Genomic DNA, 22,578 nt, shown 5'->3' with positions numbered 1-22,578 from the left:
TGTCCGGCGAGGGCTGCCCTTCCGGTTCCGTTGGGTCCCCCTTTGGCTCGGGTTCCCCGCCCCTCCCCCTTCCCGGAGCCCCGAGGGGCCGGAGCTCCTGGCGGTGCCGGATCCTGACGGTGGCCTTCCCCTGGGTCTGTAAGTGCGGAGGCGGCCGGAGCGCCGGGTAGGGGTACGAGGTCTCTCAAAATGGAGCCCCCTTGGGGCCCTGGATTGGCCGGGACCTGCCCTGGGATGGGGACCGAGGGGCTGGCCTAGGCCCGGGGGAACTTATGGAGCCCTAGGCCCGGCCCATGCTGTGCCCCGCCCCTTTCCCTTCCCAGCGTCTGGAGTGGGGAGCCTAAGGATGCCCCCAGGGATCTCCTCTTGGGACCCTAGCCGAGGGCCCCGCAGTTTGCTTGAACGCCCAACTCTGGCATCTTGTAGGAAGTGCCAGATCTGGGCCATGGCAAGGCCTCAGGGCCAGCCCGCGAGAATCATTATGAGTGCTAAGCTAGGTTAGTCTTTTGCCACTGGCAACAGCACCTTTATATTTCTGGCGCTATGTCAGGCACTGGGAATTCGTAAGATATTGTTCCAAGTTTCAGGGTCAAGTTTGAGAGCCAGATAAAAACAAATGAGTGCCCCTGCGATGTATGAATCAGTCATATATGTATGAACTGTTCAAGGCGCAGTTGCTGGGGAGGCTGAAGAAAGAAAGTGACTTCTCAATTTTATTTGTTGGAGAGGATAAGGTGGAGAAGGGCTTTTCCTACAGGAGGAACAGTTGCAATGCTGTGAAGGGATGACTGAGCATAACTTGTGTGGGAAGAGGAGGAGGGGGGCGCGGGGCTCTTGTGCAAAGGATGAGATATGAGGCTGGGAAAGTAGACCGAGGTCCAGATAGTGAAGGTTGAATCCTAAAGGAGGTGGGTACTTTTTGAAGAATTTTGAGCAGGAGACTGGTATAGTTCGGATTTGCACTGTAGAAAACCATCTTGTTCTGGAGGTCAGCCTATAGAATAGGAATTTCTATAAACTGATTCTGGACTCTTTAGCTAAAGTCTAGATGCTCTCATTGGAGATTCTTTTGAAGGAGTAGTGGGATCAGTCTAGTAAGAAGTAATGAAATCCTGAAATGGAGTTATGACAGTATTATTGGAAAGAAGGCAGGTAATGCTGTAGTGAATGCTGTAAAGACTCCATAATAAATTGGATGTTGAGGGTGAAAGAAGTATCAAAGCTGAGTCTTAGGTTTTAGGCCTGTGGTATTTGAAGAATGTTAATGCCATTATCAGCAATAAGACCATAAGCCTAGTGTAGATGACAAATTCATTTTTTGGATATGTTGACTTGAAGGCCTAGCGAGATAGCCACATGGAGCTGTCCAGTATAGAGTTGGAAATGCAAATCTGCAGCTCAACCTAAATGCTGTGGCTAGAGTTAAAGGTTTGAATTATCATAGAGCGTAGAGGTGGAAGCCATGGGAAGAGCTGACATCAGGAAGGGGTTATTGAGAAAGAAGGGAATATTTTGGGGGAATGGTTGCATTTACAAAGCAGAAAGAAGACTTAGAACTAATAGTAGTTGGTGTAGCAGCAGAAACAGAAGTAGATGATAAAATATAAGAAGTAGATGATAAATATAAGGGTTCCAGCAACCAAGAAGACTCAGAAGTCAAGAGAAGAGAATACTGAGAAGGGTCCACTGGGACAGTTGATGCAGAGCATTTGGAGAATGAGGGGGGAAAAAGATGGCATCTCTTTATCAAGAGATCATGAGTGACCTTTTACAAAGCGATTTTAATAGTAATGAGGTGATAATATATGAAATAATGCAGACCTCAAGTGGTTTGGTGTCAAATGAGAATGAAGAAAAGGCCACATATGAAGGATTTCACAAAGAAAATTGACAGGCTTTATTTACTTACTTACCTAGCATTTGCTTATAGAGCACAATTCCAGGCACTATTCTAAGTTCTTTTAAAAATTAACTTAATTTTAAAAATGAATTTACTTTAAAATTAATTTAATTTCCCATAACAACCCTATGAAGTAATATTTTTTGACAGGTGGGAAAACTGAAAAACAGAAGTGGTTAAGTAATTTGCCCAAGGTCACACAACTAGTAAGTGGTGGAGCAGGGTTTTGATTCTAGGAAATGTGGTTTTACCCACTGCACTAAGCAGTGATTGAATATGGGAGTCAAAAGAATGGGAAAAATTTAAGCAAAGATAGACTCAATTAGTAAAAAAATGGAGAGGCTTGGAAGGAGATCCAGATTGAGAAGAAGGTAAGTAATGGATTTATGTTTGTGTTATGTATTTGTTTTTTATTTCTTTTCTTCTGTCTTAGATTCTCTTCCAGTCTGTGCCATTTTAGGTCAGTTTCATTCACAGTTAGGTCAGTTTATGTCATGCTTTCATTTATTACTTATTATCTATAATCAGGTCTCCTCTTAAGCTTCAGAGCTGTATCCAGCTAGCTAATGGATTTCTCCTTAATGTCATGCAGGCTCCTCTGGTTAAACATTTTAACACCTGACCCATGGTCATCCCCTCCAATATTCCCTAGCTTATTGAATGACACTCTGTCAAAGATACCCAGTTTCTCAAACCAAATATCTTGGAGTCATCTTGACCTTTCATCTCTTGTTTCCCACCTTGGTCATCAGTCCATCAGTTCTTTGTTTGAAATATCTTCTAGGATCTGTTTCCTCTCTCCATCCATATTATTTCCGCTCAGTATCCATATTATTCAGGCCCTCATTATTTCTATCTTGATCTGTTAAAGTAATAGCATACTAACAGGTTTTCTTGCTTCCACGCCTACTGTTCTCAGAGCCATTCTCCATAAGCTTTTATTTTTGACTTATTGAGTTTTAGCCAGTTTAAGAGTTTAGATATCATGCATTTCAAGTGATAGAGTAGTAGCCTAGGGCAGGTATTTTTGATTAGCTTGAATTGAGGTTAAGTTTGGTTAAGATTAGCCATGAGGATGAAGAGTTAGGAATTTTTTTAATAGAGAAGGTAATAAAACATTGAGAAACCAAGACAGGCTTTCTGAGGAAGTAAGCATTAAGAAAACAGCAAAAAGTCAAGGACTAAGCTTTGAAGAATATACTTACCTTTACACAATTTAGTGAACCCTTGAGGAACAGATCAGCAAAAGAATGGTGGAAAACAGAGGCCAGTAGTTAAGTCACTTGCCCACTTCTGTACAACAGTTTAAGAAGAATGAACTAGGTCTGTTTATTCAATATAAATAACCCTCAAAAGCAAAAATGAAAATTGCAAAACAATATATATATAGTTCATAAGTAAGAAACCTAATTTTATTTTTTGCTTTCTGTGGCTAGAAGTGTTGTGATATAGAAGTGTTGTTTTAAAAATGGAGGGGAGGGAGGGCTTCCCTGGTGGCGCAGTGGTTGAGAGTCCGCCTGCTGATGCAGGGGACACGGGTTTGTGCCCCGCTCGTGAGCCATGGCCGCTGAGCCTGCGCGTCCGGAGCCTGTGCTCCGCAACGGGAGAGGCCACAACAGTGAGAGGCCCGCGTACCGCAAAAAAAAAAAAAAAAAAAAAAAAATGGAGGGGAGGGAGAGTCATTAAGGAAGAAACTTAGAACCAACTGAGAACTGAGTGGAAGGAGGCTGAGAAAGGGGGCTTGTACTTTACCTATATTAAAAAATTTTTCCAAGAAGGGTATATTTCTGTAATCTTACAGTAAAACAAAAGAGTGAGACCTTGGAGAATGCAGTGTCATGAAAGTTACCCAAAAGAAGAAAATGATTGAGTTTTATAGAGAGAAAAGCTGTAGTTTATTACAACCTCTTTGAAAAATGGCATATGGTGTTAATGAAAGACGAAGAAAGATTTCCACGTAGCTGTGAGTGCTAAGTTGAAAGATAAAGGTACTTTTATGAGGTAGATGAGGAAACAGACTGACATACAGCTTTGGAGTTTATTATACAGAATAGAAAAGTTTTCCTTATCAGTATTATCAGAGGCATTTTAGATAAGAAACATGGATATTTTTGCACTGCCCATCACACGGCAGTGAACGTTGTTGAACGTAGAATATTCACTGATCATTTCTAGTTACTCCTGTTTGAACAAAGGGAAATTTTCAAATTAGCTGGAACATTTGTTATGGAAATGATTATGGAAGAATTGTGTAAATATAAATAAAGAGAGAATGATCTTAAGTGAGACTATTCCTATTTCATTGATGTTTGAGAAATGGGTCATTTAAAACTTGCTGAGAGAAACTCAGCAGTATTTAGACTTAATCACAGTAACCTAGACAACAGATGACAAGGGCCTGAGCCATGCCAATGGTAGTAAGAATATAGAGAGAGAATTTGGAAATCATTCTGAGGAAAGAATCAACAGAATGTGGGGACCAAGTCTCTATTCTACCTGATCAGATCTTTACTTTCTTTAAGTTACTAGAAGGTCTGCTATAATCTAGAATTATGTGAGAGATTTTTATGACAATTATCAATAATTGCTGTTATAAATTAACTATAGTTGGGGAGTCTGAAAATCAAATATATTCATAATTTTATTAAGTCTTGTTTGTAAATGGCATTAAGTTTCATTCTACAAAGATAAATACAGGGCTTCCCTGGTGGCGCAGTGGTTGAGAGTCCGCCTGCCGATGTAGGGGACACGGGTTCGTGCCCCGGTCCGGGAGGATCCCACATGCTGCGGAGCAGCTGGGCTCGTGGGCCATGGCCTCTGAGGCTGCGGGTCCGGAGCCTGTGCTCCTCAACGGGAGAGGCCACAGCAGTGAGAGGCCTACGTACCGCAAAAAAAAAAAAAAAAAGATAAATACACAGTATATGTACAGCTGATTCACTTTGTTATAAAGCAGAAACTAACACACCATTGTAAAGCAATTATACTCCAGTAAAGATGTTAAAAAAAAAAAGATAAATACACAAAAGATAGAAAAATAATATAAAGTTAAAATAAGTGAGAAAGGAAGGTAAGACAAGGATAATACATAAATGCTTTACTATTAAAGTCCTCTAGACTTGACACAAATTTGGCTTTACGTTGTACTTTTTGTTCTTAAACATAAAACTTTTATTGAAGCATAACTAAATACACAAAAGTATATCAATCATAAGTGTACAGCTGAATGGATATGAGCAGGGAGATCTGAACAGTTACACAGTTAACAGGCATAAGATAAAACTTCAGCTAGCCTAGTTTCAAACATGAATTTTGTCATCATGCAGCTTGGGCACAAGTTCTACCTCTAACATTTAATACTTTCCACCTCTCTTAAATTGAGCAAGTTATTTATGTTCACCAAGCTTGGGTTTCCTCATAGGCAAAGTGGAGATGATAATAATACCTACCTCATAGAGATTTTGAGGATTAAATGGGTCAACTTGGGTAAAGCACTTAGCATTATATCTGGTACTCAGCAAGGATTCAGTAAAGATTAGCTATCATTTTTCTTATTTTTAAATAAAATTAAACCAGTTCATACGAAACAAGTGTTCCTTTTTATTTTGACATTTTAGAAATTTTGTTTAAAATTTGGTTTTATGTTGTTAAAACTATTTTTTGGAAACAAACCCTAGAAAGACATTTTCCCCAGGGCACTCAAAAGAGGGTATCATGATAATGTAGAGCATCTCTACCATAGCTCAATAATAATTTCCTAGGGAACATTAAGAGTTAATTATGGTTTTTGTTGAATGAGCTGTGTAAAAATAACAGTTGGTCCTTGCCCTCAAGTAACTAACAGTCTGTTGGAAAGAGAGACTGGTGACAAGAAACAATTAAGGATAAACTGTGTGGCCTGGAAATAAGAGTTTATCAAAGGGAGACAATACAGTGGACTGAGACATTAAGGAAAACTTCTTAAACAGAATAATTTTTCCTCACATTCTTGGACTACAGCAGACAAATCAAGCACTTTCCTGAGATACCTGTTTGACTGCTTCTGTTGGTAAGTTTCTTGAGACTGATGAATAGGAAGTAAATGAAATTGTACTCCAACTCCTGTCTTTGGAACTTCAAGGAACAATCCCTGAGGATAGTTGTCTAAAGCATTACAAGTACTGTCATATTATAGATGGAAGCAATTAATGCTCATTTTTCAGTGTGAGTAGGAAAATACTGACCTGTCAGTAAATTTAGGACAAGCTAAACCTCTAAGTAAGAATGCCCCTTTTGTTTGGCCACTTGAACAGCAGTCATTTATATAATTTCTAGTTATAAATTGGGACAGTCACTGTTTCCAGATCAAATATATTAAGCTACTGTAATTGCTAAAACTGACCACAGATAGATAATACAGTTGTGCCACTTTGTTTACTGATATAGTCCCTGTGTCTCCTAGATTTTTCCTTTTCATTTGATATTCACCACCTTTTCTATGATGCTGAATTTGCTTCTCTACATCCCTCCTCTCATCTTCATTGTGATTTTTCATTATCTGTACGCTCAGAGTGCCATACAAAGGGAAAGCTTATAATTTATGTATAAATATATTTTAATATACCTGTGCCATACCAGTTCCCCCTCCTAAATCTCACCTCTCTTTCAATGACATTTTAATTCGGCTGAAATCCTAAGTTTAAAACGTTTACACGTTACTTTTTTTCATTTTCTATCTCCAGTTACCAAGTTTTCTGAAATATCTTTTTGTTATTTTTCCTTGCTCCTTATTCATTTTCATTCCTTTCTAGGCTCTCATGGCCTCAGACCTGTAATGCTTATGCAGACACCGCATTGGTCTTCCTAACAGCAGTTCTTGCTTCTTACTACTGTCAAATGAATCGCATAGGTTCAACAAATGCAAACTGAGCACCTGCCGTGTGTTTAGTACAATATCAGGTGATGGGAATACACACCAGTTTGAACAGAAGAGGGTTTGGCCAGTAATGTGGCTGCATTAAGTAGAATTTGAAGCCAAAGGAAAGAGTGTTTTGCCCTAGAAGATGCAGGTTCCCAGCATTAGCTCCATTGAATAGGGTGGAGATTCTTCTCTCTAATGCCATGTAGCTTGCAGTTTGGGGGGAAGGAACAAGTATTGGTATCCTGAGTGTTATGTTAGAAGCACTTAGTTATAGGTCCAGTAGAGACAACTGTTCTAAGGGGTTAGGGAAGGGCCCTCAGAGGAAATAAAGGAGTCAGAATTGGCTAGGAATAGTGTTATGGACTGAAGAAATAACTGCTAAGGTTTGGAGTCAGTAGAGTGCTGTCATGAACCAGGCACTGAGCAATATGAGTGAGACCTAGATTCTGCCTTTACGAGCTGGTGTTCTATGAGCCTTTGTAATTCAGTGTTCTAGAAGATAAAATTATAAAGATTGGGCTTCGGGGCCAGATGTTGCTAGGAACAGCTGGTTGTCTCTTGATTCTCAACTACGGAGTTGATGGATACATAAAGTTCAAGGTGAATTTATTGATGCACTGAGATTGTAGAGCCGCTTCTCAGGGGTAGACCTGATATACCTACTGATCTCACAGAAGACTGCTATATAGACTGGTGGATTGTCATTGTAAAAATAATAAATGTGTTGACAATATGTTGCCATGGCTAATTCATCCTTCCCTTTAGAGTGACACATGGGAAGCCAAGTTATCAGAAAATCGTTTGAAGAGTATGGAATCAGAACATGGGGACTTTCTCCAAAGGAATTGCTTCATAAAGGGACAAATACACAGAGTTTTGGCAAAGACACCTTCTCCATGGTTGAATGGTTTATGCTAATGTTTACCTTAATTATTCTTAAATTTACTTGATCAGTTTATATTCAAGAGGTTAGTCTTCATCCAGGAGACAATGGGAGGTCACAGAAGGATTTTAGGCAGGAGTTGGATATAATCAGATCTGTGTTTTTGAAAGATGACGTGTGATGGTGTAGAAGTTGGATTAGAGGTAATAGAAGCTGGAACCAAGGAACATTTATGAATCAGTTCTAGTAGTCCGGTTGATGAGTAATGATGGATAAATAGGGATAAGGAAGAAAGAATAGAATCTAGTAAGGATTAACTAGATCCACCTTACTCCTACTCAGATTCCCACCAAGTGACTCATCTGGTTTTTCTATGTCAAATATTTACTTCATATATCAAGAAATGTTTCTTAAGAAAGAGTTTAGGTTTGTCCAAAATGCACAGGATAAAGACCTGTGCCTTTGACACTGTCTAAAAGTTGTCCCTTTAGGCATGTGACTTTCATTTTATTGCAGAAATACTTGTTTGAGTAAATTCACATCAGTTTAAACAGAAGAGGGTTTACCCAAGAATGGGGCAAGCAATGTCACTGCAGTAAAATACAAAGCGAAGGAAAAGAGTGTTTTGTCTTCGAAGAAGCAGGTTCACAGTATCATGCAAAATAAAGTAGTTATTTCATTATTACTTGTTGGGATGTTTTAGGTAGTTCTGGAAACCTGATAGAATTATCATTTGAGAAGCAAAAAAGTGCCCTTGGAATAACTCAAGCACTGTTCTTGTATTAAGCATCTTAAAAAGTTGAATGAATACCAAGCTATTTACACGGATACAAGTCCACTCCTTAGGTGCAATTGACACTTGATGTTGCTAAGGTAATTTTTAACAGCCTTTGAAAGCAGTTATACTAGCTTCCTCTTTCAAGGAAAATTTTATTCAGATACATATAAACAGGTATGACAACACAAATTTGTTTTTGGAAGGAAAATCCAGGTTTTCTTAATTGTTTGTATTTTCTTAAATTCATCCTTTTTAACATTTCTGTTCTTTAGGTCTGCCAAAATGTCTGAAAGATCAGATCTCCTTCACTTCAAGTTTGAAAATTATGGAGATTCAATGTTACAAAAAATGAACAAATTAAGAGAAGAGAATAAATTTTGTGATGTTACAGTTCTCATAGATGATATTGAGGTACAGGGGCATAAAATTGTGTTTGCTGCAGGTTCCCCCTTCTTAAGAGACCAATTTTTACTGAACGATTCCAGAGAGGTGAAAATCTCCATATTACAGAGTTCCGAAGTGGGGAGACAATTGCTCTTATCCTGTTACAGTGGTGTGCTGGAATTCCCTGAGATGGAACTGGTAAATTACTTGACGGCTGCGAGTTTTCTTCAGATGAGCCACATTGTAGAACGGTGCACACAGGCCTTGTGGAAGTTTATAAAGCCAAAACAACCAATGGATAGTAAAGAGGGATGTGAACCGCAGAGTGCTTCTCCCCAGTCAAAAGAACATCAGGGAGATGCCAGAGGCTCCCCAAAGCAGGACTCACCTTGTATCCATCCATCTGAAGACAGTATGGATATGGAGGACAGTGATATTCAGATTGTTAAGGTAGAATCTATTGGGGATGTATCAGAGGTTAGAAGTAAAAAAGATCAGAACCAGTTTATTTCTTCTGAACCCACTGCTTTACATTCATCAGAGCCCCAGCACTCCCTGATAAATTCAACTGTGGAAAACAGAGTAAGTGAAATAGAACAAAACCACCTCCACAATTATGCCCTGTCTTACACAGGCAGTGATAACATCATCATGGCCTCAAAAGATGTCTTTGGGCCTAATATTCGAGGTGTAGACAAAGGCCTACAGTGGCATCACCAATGCCCAAAGTGTACCAGGGTGTTTCGTCACCTGGAGAACTACGCCAACCATTTAAAAATGCACAAACTCTTTATGTGTCTACTCTGCGGCAAGACTTTTACTCAGAAAGGCAACCTTCATCGACACATGCGTGTGCATGCCGGCATTAAACCTTTCCAGTGTAAAATCTGTGGGAAAACCTTTTCTCAGAAGTGTTCCTTACAGGATCATCTTAACCTTCACAGTGGAGATAAGCCCCATAAGTGTAACTATTGTGACATGGTTTTTGCACATAAGCCAGTTTTGAGGAAACACCTTAAACAGCTGCATGGCAAAAACAGCTTTGATAATGCCAATGAAAGAAATGTGCAAGACCTCACAGTGGACTTTGATTCTTTTGCATGTACAACAGTCACAGACTCTAAAGGGTGTCAGCCACAGCCTGATGGAACACAGGTTCTGGATGCAGGTAAACTGGCCCAAGCTGTCCTGAACTTAAGGAATGATAGTACTTGTGTGAATTGAGTAGGGCCTTTATGCTCCTAACTAGAACTGACTGCAAACATGGCAATAGTCTGAGTCTTTTTAGGAGTGATTTTGCGAATTTGACTTCTCCAAAGCCTCTGTGCTCTGGAAGTCATAGGGGTGAGTCAAAGCACTAATAGACCAGGCAACTTGCCATTTGGAGTGGTCTTGCCTTCCTTTTGCCCTTTCCCATGTTCTGTTTTGAATTATTTATCCTGTGATGTCTGTTTCCTTTTCCCAAGGAGTATTCCACCTGTCTACCTAACATTGACTTATGTCTTAGACTGACACTGTTTTAGACTTTTCACTGGGCACATTCTGAAGGTACCAACAAGTTAATAATATCACCTCCAATCCACTAATAGATGCTATGCTAAGAGAAGCGAATAATATTTTTCATTGGCAGAAAATAAGCTGAGATATAAGGAGATATTGCTGTTGGCCTGAATATGTGATAGAATTTGTAGTTGCCTTGCCTACTGATAATTCATCTGTGTCTGATAAATGAATGAATCTGCTTCCTACAATTTGTACTTGTCTTGGAGCTGGCTATAAAGTATTTTAGATTACTCTGTACTCTTTTCAACAGGATATAGCCCAACCTCACATCACTGACGTTCACGTAGACCAGAGTACAATATTTTTCGCAGCACCTGCAGACAGATAGTTAGGAATCAGCACGGGGAGCATAACCAACAAAGGGTAGTAGTACAGCTGTACAACAGTACTCATTTGGGAGGTCTTCCCCATAAAGAAGCCAAATGCTTATAATTAACCTCTGACTTACTTGGTGATGCTTTTAAAGTCAGGGTTGCTCCAGGCACATTTAAAGTGTGCTAACGCATAATGGTCTCTCTAAAAAGGGGCTATCTGGTGTCATTCTCTAGGCTTTGTTTTAGAAGTTAGCCATCAGTAAGGTGAGTTTGGCCTTCAGAGCTTTGTCCAGTGTATTGTCATATTCTCTGAATTCTCATTTCCTTGTGTACCTTAACTTCTAAAATGGATGAGAAAAGTGGGTCACAGGAGCAATCAGGTTTTTGCATTTAGATATTCTTATAAAGGTACATAGTCCCACCTTGTCACCTCTGATAGATCACTAATACAAAGTTGATTTTCCATTATGGAAAAACAAAACAACTGTTCTTCCTAAAGCACATGTTATAGTTCAGAAATAAAATTTTGAGTCTTATTAGCTTCTGACCCATGAGTTAGATTTAGGTAATAGGAGTGTTTGAGTCCATAGAGAATCTTAAGAGATCATTTAGTCCACCTCTCTTTTTTTAAGTTGGGATACCCAAAGCCCAAAGAGGTGGCCTGGCCAAGGTTAGCCAAAGTAGATAAGTAACTAAAAAAGAGCTACGGTCTCCTCACTTCTCACTGTCCCTTGGCTTAAAAAGATTTAGTACATGATCAAGAATACCTTAATAAAAAGTTCCTAGTTTGTGCTTCCCCTCTGTGAATCACTGTTTGCTTTCTGAGACATCCTGAATTTTGCAAATAAAACATCACAGAAGGATTTATTTTTGTAAGTTAATTATTTTTTGGTTAGGATGAATATTACATTTTTCCTAAGCAAGTGACATTTGCTAGGTGTTGATTAGGAAGGGCAAGAACAAGTAAGAATAATGTGAGAAGGATCCAAATGTGAAACTGATTTTGTCTTGAAACAGTGTTTATTTAGTTTCCATCAGGATTTTCTGTTTTTGTTTCTGAGCTATGAGAGTCCATGTACAGATAAACCAAAAATTAGTTTTAACTTGAGTAGTCAGAGGGAGTTCTTAAAGTTGTTATAATTTGATGCATTTATATGTGAATCTGATTTGAAGTATAATTTCTACCTTTTGTTAAAAGATTTTAAATGAGAATAAAATTGAGTGATAAGACTAACAGGTATCTATGCCTAATGTCACTCATTATATGGTCTAATGATGCTGCCTAGCATTCTGGTTTTTATATGATCCAGCCAAAGAGTACCAATTCTATGCAACAGTGAGACACTAACATGTTAACCGATGTTTCACTATTTTCTCTGAACATCATTTTATCACAGGGAAATTTCAAGTTGGAGTGCTTCCTCTGCTTACATTCATGTCCTGTTTTTGTTACTGGTTTGAAGACTAAAAGGCATGGGTTCAAATAAGATTGGTCTCTTTGGTTGGAGACTATTCCTGGATTCATTCAGACATTCAAGAGACATTTATTGAACACCTACTATTGCCAGGCACTATGCTAGATACTGAGGATATGAAGGTAAGATTGCTATGGTCCCTGCCCTCACAGAGCTTACAATCTCATGTAGTCTTAGTGAGATAAGGTGTCAATTTGGTTTTATCCTAGGAAGAATAAAGAAAACTGCCTTGCTTTCTTTGATCACTTTAAATTAGCATCTTGATGGTTTTGTATCACTAAATCTTCTAGTTCTCACCTTTTTCAACTGCAAACTACTGACATGGTTTACAGTGTCTTCCATTTCTTGGCTGGAGAGGTGTTCTGTTTCTGTGAGACATTTTCTTAATTTTGGTGGTACTTGACTTTTCTCTTTCTTTGTTTATACATGTTTCTTAGATTGTATTGCAAAGTGGTCAAGTTACTGATATCAAATATGTTTTACAGGGGAAGATGACTTTCAAAACTAGTCGTATTCTTGTAGAGGAGGAAGATTTTTTAAAACCTTAGACATTCAGCATTTGTATTTTATGGATCCCCAGGATAACTAAAAAGGAGAGGGGGCTCTCTTTACCATAGTTTGGTTTTTAAAAAATTACTGTGTCACAGTTATTTATTTATTATTTAATTTTAAAGGCAAACTCCAAACTGAAGTGGCTCTGAGGTAAATCAGATGTGGTTTTAATTTGTTTTAGTTTCCTTATTAGAAGGTCTATAAATGGAGGGTGACCATTGTCACTACTTCTAAGATATTATCCTAAACAAACAACCCAGAACATTTTATTTCAGCTGGTGAATAGCTGTTCTAAATCTGTTGTATGTTAGACATACTGTGAACTACCTCTTCACTTATTATGGGGAAGTTTCCTTAATAAAAGTTTGACAATTAAAGCTCTGGTGTCAGTGGTTTATTTTCTCTCTCCCCTCCTGCTTCCCTTTCCAATTGCTTGAATTTGAATGCAGGAATGCTTTCTTCACTTTTATTCTTGAAAAGACATTAATCAAGCACGCTGAGCTTGGCTTCAGAAGCAAATCTGGGCTAACCAGAAATTGTTACTAGGGTCAGTTACTTCCTCCTGTGCTATTGACTGAGGGGATGGAGCAGCTGCTTTTAAGAATTAGCTGAGACATTCCTTCATTTGGCAAATCCTTGATGCCTACTAAGTTCTAGACTTCGGGAATGCAAGGAGCAGTAAGTCACTGTCCTAAATACCTCTGCCTAGGTGGGACACAGATTTCAATACAGGTACGATAATTGCCGTCACGAAGGCAGCCAAAGGGTTTACTGGTTCCCAATTGGGAGCCAAGTAATTCACGGGCAGTTCAGGATGGCTTCAGGGATGATGTGATTTATGAACGATGGATGGATGGGATTTTGAAGGATGAGTGGTAGGAGGGATAGGGCATGTTGGAGGAACAGCCGGGCCAACGGTTGAGATAGAAGGCCTGGGTTTGCCAAGGAAGTGAGAGGGGTAGGGGCGTGGGGAGGAAGCGATAGGTTGAGCGGTGAGGTGGGATCCAGATCCTGATGGGGCATTAGCTAGGCAATCTCGAGTACTGATCCCGATGGCACTCTCCTCTCCTTACCTCCGCCACCTTTTAAATTGTATATTTCAGGGTAAGCAGAGGACCTGGCCCCTAATAATCCGGGAGGGCCTCCCAGGGGTCCCGGTGCTGGGTACTCTGACAGACGCGCTGTACCCCAACTTCACAACCCGTCTGCTATTCGGATGTTGAAGAGAGCTCACGGAGGGAACCGGCTTGAGTACCGAAAGTGTGACAGGAGAGATGGGACTTGCCAGAATTCGGGGGCTTTTCTGTTATTCCAGGCGTGGGGAGAGTAAGGGAGACTGTCTCAGGATGTCCTTCCGGGACGCCCAGAGGGCCCCAGTAAAGAATGAAGCTAGTTGACACCGGATGTGTTTCCTCCCAGGCTGACCCCACCTTCCGGCCTGGGCTGCCGCTGCAGTGGAAAGCTCGGCTCTGGTTTCTGAGTCGGTGAGTGAGCGCGTGGGAAACTCCGGCAGGTGGGGAAGCCGGAGGAGGAGGCGGAGGAGGAGGAGGGCAGCAGCGAGGCGCGGCCCGGGAGTGGCTGGAGGGGTGCTGCAGGCACCTGGCCGTCAGGACCTTGGTCCTGGCAGGCTTGGCTCGGGAAGACCTATGTGGAGAACTGGAGGATCTTCCAGGCCACCTGTGGTCCGGATTCAGTTCAACAGGTATTCCCGAAGCTGCCCCTGCTCTGTGCCTGCCCCTGTGCTCGCTGCAGGAACTCAGATGAGCCAGGCTCCTTTTCGTGGTGTTCTGAGAGCAACTGACTCTGTCCAGGAGACGGGTGGATAAATCTTACTTGATTTGAGCCTTCAGCCAAATCACTAGCTGAAAGCGCGAACGTAGCATGTGCAGAGGTGTAATTGGGTCTTCTTGTCTGGCCAGTGGTGAAAATCTAAATATCAAAGAAGCTTCAGTGTAAAAGATAGAGGAAAGGTAAAGCCATAACGTTGGTGAAGGCCAAATAATGAAAGATCTTGTATTTGCTAAGAAGGTTATGCTGTCCTGGAGGTAGAGGAGAGCAATGGAGGATTTAAAGCAGAAGAGTAAAATAGAATTTTTTAAAAAGTTTTAAAAGATGTTAATCTGGTGGCACTTAGGAGGGTAGTTTGGAATGTAGGAGAGTGTGGTATCAAGGAGACTGCATTGGTCCAGGTGAACAGAAGGAAGACCTGCGGTAGTGATGAGGCGTAGGAAGTTTGGAGATTACATTAAGGTTTCTAATTTGGGAAACTGAGTTAAGTCCACTTAGTAGTGGGCATTAACAATGTCCTTGACCACAAGGCACATACAGTTTAGTCGAGGAGAAAGACATAGAAACTGTTGAGTACAATTCAACGTAATAAGTTCTGTAACAAAAGTATGAAAAATGTACCACAAGAGCATAGAGAAATGCGTTTTATTTTTCTGGGTCTTGAGATGGTTATATAGGGGTTCACTCTTAGCGCCCAGATTAGAATTTGAGTTGTCTTTTACCCAGTTTAGGTTTAGGATTTTTTAATTGTTTGTTTTTACTATCACAGTGTAGGAAAGCATCCCCGATCCTTACATCAATGTTTATGTTTTATTTTGCTTAGATTGTGACCATGGCTGCTGAGTCTGATGTTCTGCACTTCCAGTTTGAACAGCAAGGAGATGTAGTCTTGCAGAAAATGAATCTCTTGAGACAGCAGAATTTATTTTGTGATGTGTCAATTTATATTAATGACACTGAGTTCCAGGGGCACAAGGTGATCTTAGCTGCTTGCTCCACTTTTATGAGAGATCAGTTTTTACTCACGCAGTCAAAACATGTCAGAATCACCATCTTGCAGAGTGCAGAAGTTGGCAGAAAATTGTTGCTCTCTTGCTACACTGGAGCACTTGAAGTTAAAAGGAAAGAGCTTTTGAAATACTTGACTGCTGCTAGTTACCTTCAGATGGTTCACATTGTGGAAAAGTGCACAGAAGCTTTGTCAAAATATCTGGAAATTGATCTTACTATGAAAAATAACAATCAACATGCTGACCTGTGTCAATCCTCTGATACAGATGTTAAGAATGAAGAAGAAAATTCAGATAAAGACTGTGAGATCATTGAAATTTCAGAGGATAGTCCTGTAAACATAGATTTCCATGTTAAAGAAGAAGAAAGCAATGCTTTACAGTCTGCAGTAGAGAGCTTGACATCAGAAAGAAAGGAAATGAAGTCACCAGAGCTGTCTTCAGTAGACATAGGTTTTAAAGACAATGAAATTCGTATCCTCCATGTGGAATCTATCAGTACTGGGGGTGTAGAAAATGGGAAGTTATCACAGCCTTGTACCTCTTCAAAAGCAAGCATGTATTTCTCGGAAACACAGCATTCACTGATCAATTCTACAGTTGAGAGCAGAGTGGCAGAAGTTCCTGGGAATCAAGATCAGGGCTTATTTTGTGAGAATACTGAAGGAAGTCATGGTACAGTGAATGAGATTCAGAATCTAGAGGATGCTTTTTCCCTGAGGCACCAGTGCCCCCGGTGCCCTCGGGGGTTTCTTCACGTTGAAAACTATCTGCGCCACCTTAAGATGCATAAACTGTTCTTATGCTTACAGTGTGGGAAAACGTTTACACAAAAGAAAAATCTCAACCGGCACATTCGAGGGCACATGGGCATACGGCCCTTTCAGTGTACTGTATGCCTGAAGACATTTACCGCTAAAAGCACACTTCAAGACCACTTGAACATACACAGTGGGGATCGGCCATACAAATGCCACTGTTGTGACATGGATTTCAAGCACAAATCTGCTCTCAAAAAGCACTTAACCTCTGTCCATGGCAGAAGCAGTGGCGAAAAACTACCCAGGCATGATCTGGAAAGGCAAAATCGACTATAATTAGAATCACACCTTGCTATGTAAGCCTTACATCATTCTGTTAGGCAAGTCTTTCTATAGAAATGCAGCATTTGTAATATTGCATTTCCAACCCTATCTTTGGGTCTTATTTTTGGTCTACCTACACAAGTTATTCTTTCTGAACTTGTACTACCAGTTCCAAAGTGTGGGAGACATGTTAAAGCTGAGAGGATGCTGTCTCATCTCATACATTATATATAAGTCCCAGTGGTTTACCTAGAGAAATAGTGTTCCTCTTAAATATTCTTGATTCTAGTGACAGAGGACCAGCATTATTTCCAGATTCTGATTTTGAGTCTCTAGGTAATTGATATAAGTGTAAAATCCAACCATACCATAACTTCAATAAATTAGGATAATGGGAAGAGAAAATAAATTTTAAAACATGCTATTACCCATTATTAGTGATTTTAAAAACAGGACTGGTGAATTTTTTTTTAACCAACTCTATTGGATTCTAAACTAAACACCAAGGTATCTATTGTTTTAAACCATAAAGGAACACGATTCAAATTCATTTGGAAGTAGCAGACTTTCCTTATACATAAGCTAATATTCCTTACAATAATATTTCCATGAGTTGTTAGTATACATATTTTAGAAATGATTAATTGGGCCTAGGTTTCTTGATTTTATTTAATACGGTTACATTTAATAATTTTGTGGCCAGTAGAATTATACCATTGGCATGAAGCTCTAAGGTATTTTTTCTGTTTCCTTTTTGAAATTTATTTTATTTGTTGGTTAACGTACAGTAAAATTGACCTTTGTTTTTGGTGTACAGTTCTATGAATTTTTACATATGTACAGATTTATGCAACCACCACTGCAATTAGGATACAGAACATTCCATCCCCCTCCAAAACTCCTTTATGCTTCCCCTTTGTAGTCAGCTCCTCATACTAGCACTAAACCCAGGCAGCAGTTCTCCATCACTATAATTTTGCCTTTTCTGAAATATCATAAATGGAACCTTATAGTATGTTCCTCTTTATTAAAAAAAAATTATTATTTATTTCTTTCTTTTGGCTGCACTGGGTCTTAGTTCCAGCACACGGGATCTTTTAGTTGCGGCATGCGGACTTCTTGGTTGCAGCATGCATGTGGGATCTAGTTCCCTGACCAGGGATCGAACCCAGGCCCCTTGCATTAGGAGCACGGGAGTCTTACCCACTGGACTACCAGGGAAATCTGTAGCATGTTCCCTTTTGTTATGCTTTTTTCACTCAGCATAATGCCTTTGAGACTCATCCACGTTGCTGTGTGTGTCAGTAGTTCATTCCTTTTTCTGTCTTGAATTGGCAATATATATTAGTTTTCTTACTGTCACTAGATGAGCAGTTTAAATATGGGTAGCTATTAGTATCCTCTTAATAACTTTTTTCATTTACATTAATGCAATTTTTATAACCCTCCCTAGAGTTTTCTTTTTTCATTTTTCCTGAAGTGTTCTATTTGCCTTTTCCCCCTCAGTTTTATGAGATGTACTTGACATACATCACTTTATGAGCTTAAGGTGTATAGCATAATGTTCTGACTTACATATATTAAAATACTTAGTGCAATAAATTTAGTAAGGATCCATCATCTCATAGAGATACAATAAAAAGAGAAAGCAAAAAAACATTTTATTTTTCTTTTTATGAGGATATTGACTGAAAAAAATGCACAATGCTAGAGTTGTTGTAAGGACACTAAAGATTAAGTGGTCATGGAGGTAGAAGGGGCAGAGGATCCATCACACCCCACTGCACCCTCTGGACTTCCTGTTAGGTGAGAATTATATACCTCCTACTTCTTTTAGTCACTGTTTTCCAGTCACTCATAAATAAAAATTGTCTGCACAGGGAGCACCAGGGCCAGGGCAGGGGAGGGTGCTTCCTTGTACCATTAAAATGCTCATTTTAAGTTCCTGTCTTGAACAGGTTTAAGATAAAAGCGTACAGTCCTGTGGGCCACTTATGTTTCCTCCTAACAAGTTGAAAACGATTTTAATAAAAAGTTGTTTTTGCCAGCAGGTTTCTCACATGTCGTGCTCATGAGGCTCAAGCAATTCAGTGGTTGGGAACTTGGGTCTCCAAGTGGTCGCTGTCGGGCAGTGGTTGGATATGGGATCATTTGTTTTTTGGAAGTTTACGATTTTTTTCAGCCTGTCCTCCCAATTTGCTGAGTCCCAAGGCATCTTGAGATGAGTTTTCTGTCTCTGCATTACCACCTTATCACGATTCCTTGCCAAGATGTCCAGGTTGGCCCTTTTCTTTCTTGTCAGACAAGGAACTGATATAGGACTTGATGACCTTCTTCCTGGGGGCTTTGGGCAGCGAGTCCTGGCTGCTGTTACTACTGCTGGGGTTGCTCACGGGGCCATCCTGCAAACCTTTTGAGTTGTGCACATCCCTGGTGTTCTCGGGGCTGACTGTGTGCAGCACCCCCTTGTGCATCTGGTCCAGCCGAAGGGACAGCGGGGAGGAGGGGGGCCGAGGTTCCACATTTTATGGTCATCTTGTCATCTTGTACCGCTTCTCGGGAAGCTGGTGGCCCGGAAGTCTCCTCACTCAGCCCTGGCAGCCAGCCTTTCTGGGGGTGCAGCCACACCACGCTGCTGCTGAAGGAGTCTGCAGGCCCATCTGCCACGGGGAACCTGACATCTGGGACACTGCCCAAGTGGGGTCGGCCTTGGTGATGGAGCTCCTCTCAGCCTTGTCTGGTCCAGTTAAGCTCTCAGGGCTTCCAGGTTTAGTCTTAGCTGATCCTTACCATGTTGCATTTCTTCTAACTGCGTTTTTGCATTCTCAACTTCTAGTAGGAGAGACTTCTTTGCTGGAGTAGCTGTTCTCTCTTTAAGATGAAGCTGAAGCCTCTTGTTAGATTCTGAAAGAAGCTTGTCAACAGTGTCCGATAAACATTTATTATGTTCTTCATTTTCTCTCTGCCTTGCCTTGGAGAGTGCAGCCACACTCTGGGCCAGCTCTGCCTCCACCTTGGGGAGCACCTCTGCTATCTGCAGGGTCTGCTGCAGCTCCTGCTGTGCCAGCTACAGGCGTTCTTGCAACTGGCAGTTTTTAGCCTCAGTTTCACGGACATCTCCTTTCAATTTCGTGTTCATTTCCTCAGATTTAATGAGGTCTTCTCTGGCCGTGTACAGATTTCCTCCAGCTCTGTAACGTGAGTAGAGAGGGCTGCCAGGCGCTCCTTCATCTGGCTCCGCTCTCTTGACTGCTTGTCTCTGATTTCCCCAGAGCTCGATCAATTTAGCAAGGTCTTCCTCGTGAAGATCTTCCTCAGAGAAGACCTATAGGTCTCCACCATCACGTCCCTGTACAAGGCCCTCTGAGCAGGGTCCAGGTATTCCCACTCCTCCTGAGTGAATTTTGTGGCCACCTCCTCAAAGGTCAACCGTTCCTGAGAAAGAGTGATCCCAGACTCCAGTTCTTTCCTCTTCTAGGCATCTTCCTTAGGCTGTTGAAGCCAATCTTGAAAGTTTCAAAGGTACTGTTTAATGCTTGGAATCAGCATACCCTCTTCCTGTGCCACAACCATGCACACATGGGCGACCTCACTACGTGGAATAGACTGCTGCCGACAGTCACAGGAGGGATTCTGCACAGTCATCTCCCACACAGAGACCGAAAGGTGAGGTCTCCCACACTTGGCTTCAGATCACGCTCGCCCAGGAGTTCCCTGGTGGCCTAGTGGTTAGGATTCTGGGCTCTCGCTGCTGTGGCCTAGGTTCAGTCCCTGGTCAGGGAACCGAGATCCTGCAGGCAAATAAACTTTCCAATATATGAGAAGAGAAGAAGAATGCACTCAGGCCTGGAATAAATCTGACCAGTAATGGCCACATCCAGATTTACTTGGGGCGGAGGGCCAGGTGCTGGGATTTTAGGTCCCTAGAGAGTCCCACACCAACAGGAAGGGTAGCAGGGTACGGCACAGCACAAATTTACCCTAGAAGGAAGCCCTCCCTCGAGTCTTATTCTGTATTTCCAGAAATGTGCCAAAAGCAAAACCATGACTGTGTAGTTATTTAACTGAGAGCAATATTTCAAATTGTGTTATGAGCCATTGCTCTCTAATATCCCTGTCCACATGTAACACAAAACTTTTTGTTGTTATAACAAGATTAAAATATAGTGCAGGGAAAATCATATTTTCTAAAACACAGGAACTATTTGTAAAGAAGCCTGACTGGATACATCTTATTTCAAGATGTTCTGTTCCTCCTCTACTCACCTCAGCTTTATTTAGAATTTCTGCTACGTTTAGTTTCTGTGGAAGCCCTTCCACATTTTAAAATGTAATATACTTTGTACCATTTAATGAATTTTATGATGAATCACATGTTGATTGTTATAAGTGTTAAATATCTTTTTTGTGATACTTCTGTGAAAAATATATTCTTTATAGATTTTTAACTCTGGGAGAGATTTTAAGTAATCCAGCTCTAGTATTAGATAAGAAAAACAACTTCATAATTCCCAGGTCACTAGTTAGTGACATTGGGTAGGTCACCTCTCCTTGAGCTTTTCTTAAATTTATATGTAAAATAACAACTTTGATCTTGATAATTTGTAAGATCATTTCCAGGTCTAAAATTCTATGATTTTATATTTAAATCTTCCTGAGTTTCTAAGAACAGAGGGAAAAGCAAGTGAGGAGAGTTTTGTGTCTTTATGAATGTTGCTATTTAGTACTCCATTGGAGACAGAACTTTTCTAAATTAAAGAGTGTTTTTCTTCCACTGGAGAATTTGATAGCACAGCGCTCAATTTTCTTTCCCATTTGACCTATGATTGGCCATTTGTAGGCATGAGAACACTTCCCTTTCAGAAATAGTTTGTGATTGAAGTACTTTTCTTATTTTTGCTTCCTAGGATGAAATTTTGTGGGGGAGGGATGGAAATAGGAGGGGAGAGTAAAAGAATAGTAATAAACTATTTCTTTTAGAAATTGGTATCTATCTTTAATGTTTGAAAAAATTATGGTTGTACTATGTTTATGCTTTATGTGTGCCTTGTAAGATTCTCGTGAAATTTTTTGTAAGCACTTTGAGATTTTTGCTTAGGGGGAAGGGGTGTTTTGTGAAAGTGATGGTTGTTATTTATTATTATTTATTCCTGTTCGGTAGCCCAGAGGGATCTCAAATCATTCCTAGGAGAGTGTCTGTTTGCATGATGTTTCTAAACAATTTCAGGAAAATGAAATCTTTTTTTAAAATGCAGGTATGGCAAAGTAAAGTGTTGAATTTATTCACTGAAAACATTCACTTTTAGTTCTTTGTGTTTCTGATATGATGGGAAAAATATGCAGCATGTTTTGGTTCAGCCTCTTCATTTACTGGATTTATGTATAAAGGATCTTGGAAAGACAGTTGTTACTTTGGTGTAAGAGAAAATCCTTGCCATTTTTCCCTGGATGTTAACTATCCTATATGTTTACATAAGAAATAATAAAGTGGAGATGGGAATGGAGAGTTTTGTCTTTTGTCTAATCTGTGAATTTTAAAGGAAACTATTTTTCCTGGCTATTCATTTAATCATTCATTCAACAAATATTTACAGAGTCTTTACAATATATACCTGTATTAGAAGTTAGGTAGACAGACAAAAATCCCTACTCTCAAGAAACTTGTGTTGTACTGTAGCGAGACAGACAGTAAGCAAGTAAAACCAATGTACTGTCAGATTTTGAAAACGGAGTTGGAGAAAATAAAGCAGGGAGGGAAGGAGAATTGGAATTGAAATTTTAAGTGTGATCAGGTCACCTTTGAAAAATCTTATCACGTTATCACATACCACTGTCCAGTGGAATGGAAAAAAGATATGTATATATCCATCGCTATCTAGTTGAATGGAAAACAGTGAACCAAATGAATCATTGTTGGGAACCTTTCTATTGGGTTGGCATATATTTCAT

General features: G+C 40.2%; 2 protein-coding genes and 1 pseudogene across 6 annotated transcripts; 2 read left to right on the top strand and 1 right to left on the bottom strand.

Moving 5' to 3' along the window:
* The first annotated feature begins 54 nt into the window (after nucleotides 1-54).
* On the top strand, nucleotides 55-13,123 carry ZBTB26 (zinc finger and BTB domain containing 26). 3 transcript variants are annotated; one of them, XM_029203263.1, is made up of 2 exons: nucleotides 55-138; nucleotides 8,731-13,123. In XM_029203263.1, the coding sequence occupies exon 2, from the start codon at nucleotides 8,741-8,743 to the stop codon at nucleotides 10,064-10,066; it is 1,326 nt and encodes a 441-aa protein (XP_029059096.1). In that variant the 5' UTR covers nucleotides 55-138; nucleotides 8,731-8,740; the 3' UTR covers nucleotides 10,067-13,123. The 3 variants fall into 3 exon arrangements, with proteins under 3 accessions (XP_029059096.1, XP_029059098.1, XP_029059097.1); XM_029203265.1 differs by having other exon boundaries at nucleotides 62-134; XM_029203264.1 differs by lacking the exon at nucleotides 55-138 and adding an exon at nucleotides 4,814-5,945.
* Nucleotides 13,124-14,138: 1,015 nt separating this feature from the next.
* ZBTB6 (zinc finger and BTB domain containing 6) lies at nucleotides 14,139-20,912 on the top strand. 3 transcript variants are annotated; one of them, XM_029201452.1, is made up of 2 exons: nucleotides 14,139-14,230; nucleotides 15,358-20,912. In XM_029201452.1, the coding sequence occupies exon 2, from the start codon at nucleotides 15,367-15,369 to the stop codon at nucleotides 16,639-16,641; it is 1,275 nt and encodes a 424-aa protein (XP_029057285.1). In that variant the 5' UTR covers nucleotides 14,139-14,230; nucleotides 15,358-15,366; the 3' UTR covers nucleotides 16,642-20,912. The 3 variants fall into 3 exon arrangements, with proteins under 3 accessions (XP_029057285.1, XP_029057287.1, XP_029057288.1); XM_029201454.1 differs by lacking the exon at nucleotides 14,139-14,230 and adding an exon at nucleotides 14,351-14,448; XM_029201455.1 differs by lacking the exon at nucleotides 14,139-14,230 and adding an exon at nucleotides 14,707-14,716 and having other exon boundaries at nucleotides 15,358-17,434.
* Nucleotides 18,777-20,274, bottom strand: LOC114884489 (annotated as a pseudogene).
* Nucleotides 20,913-22,578: the final 1,666 nt, after the last annotated feature.

This window comes from Monodon monoceros, unplaced genomic scaffold, assembly GCF_005190385.1.
Source record: "Monodon monoceros isolate NGI ecotype Baffin Bay Population unplaced genomic scaffold, NGI_Narwhal_1 Super_Scaffold_5, whole genome shotgun sequence".
NCBI lineage: Eukaryota > Metazoa > Chordata > Mammalia > Artiodactyla > Monodontidae > Monodon > Monodon monoceros.
The sequence above is the reverse complement of the archived record's forward strand: the minus strand, read 5'-3'. Positions and strand labels throughout refer to the sequence as shown.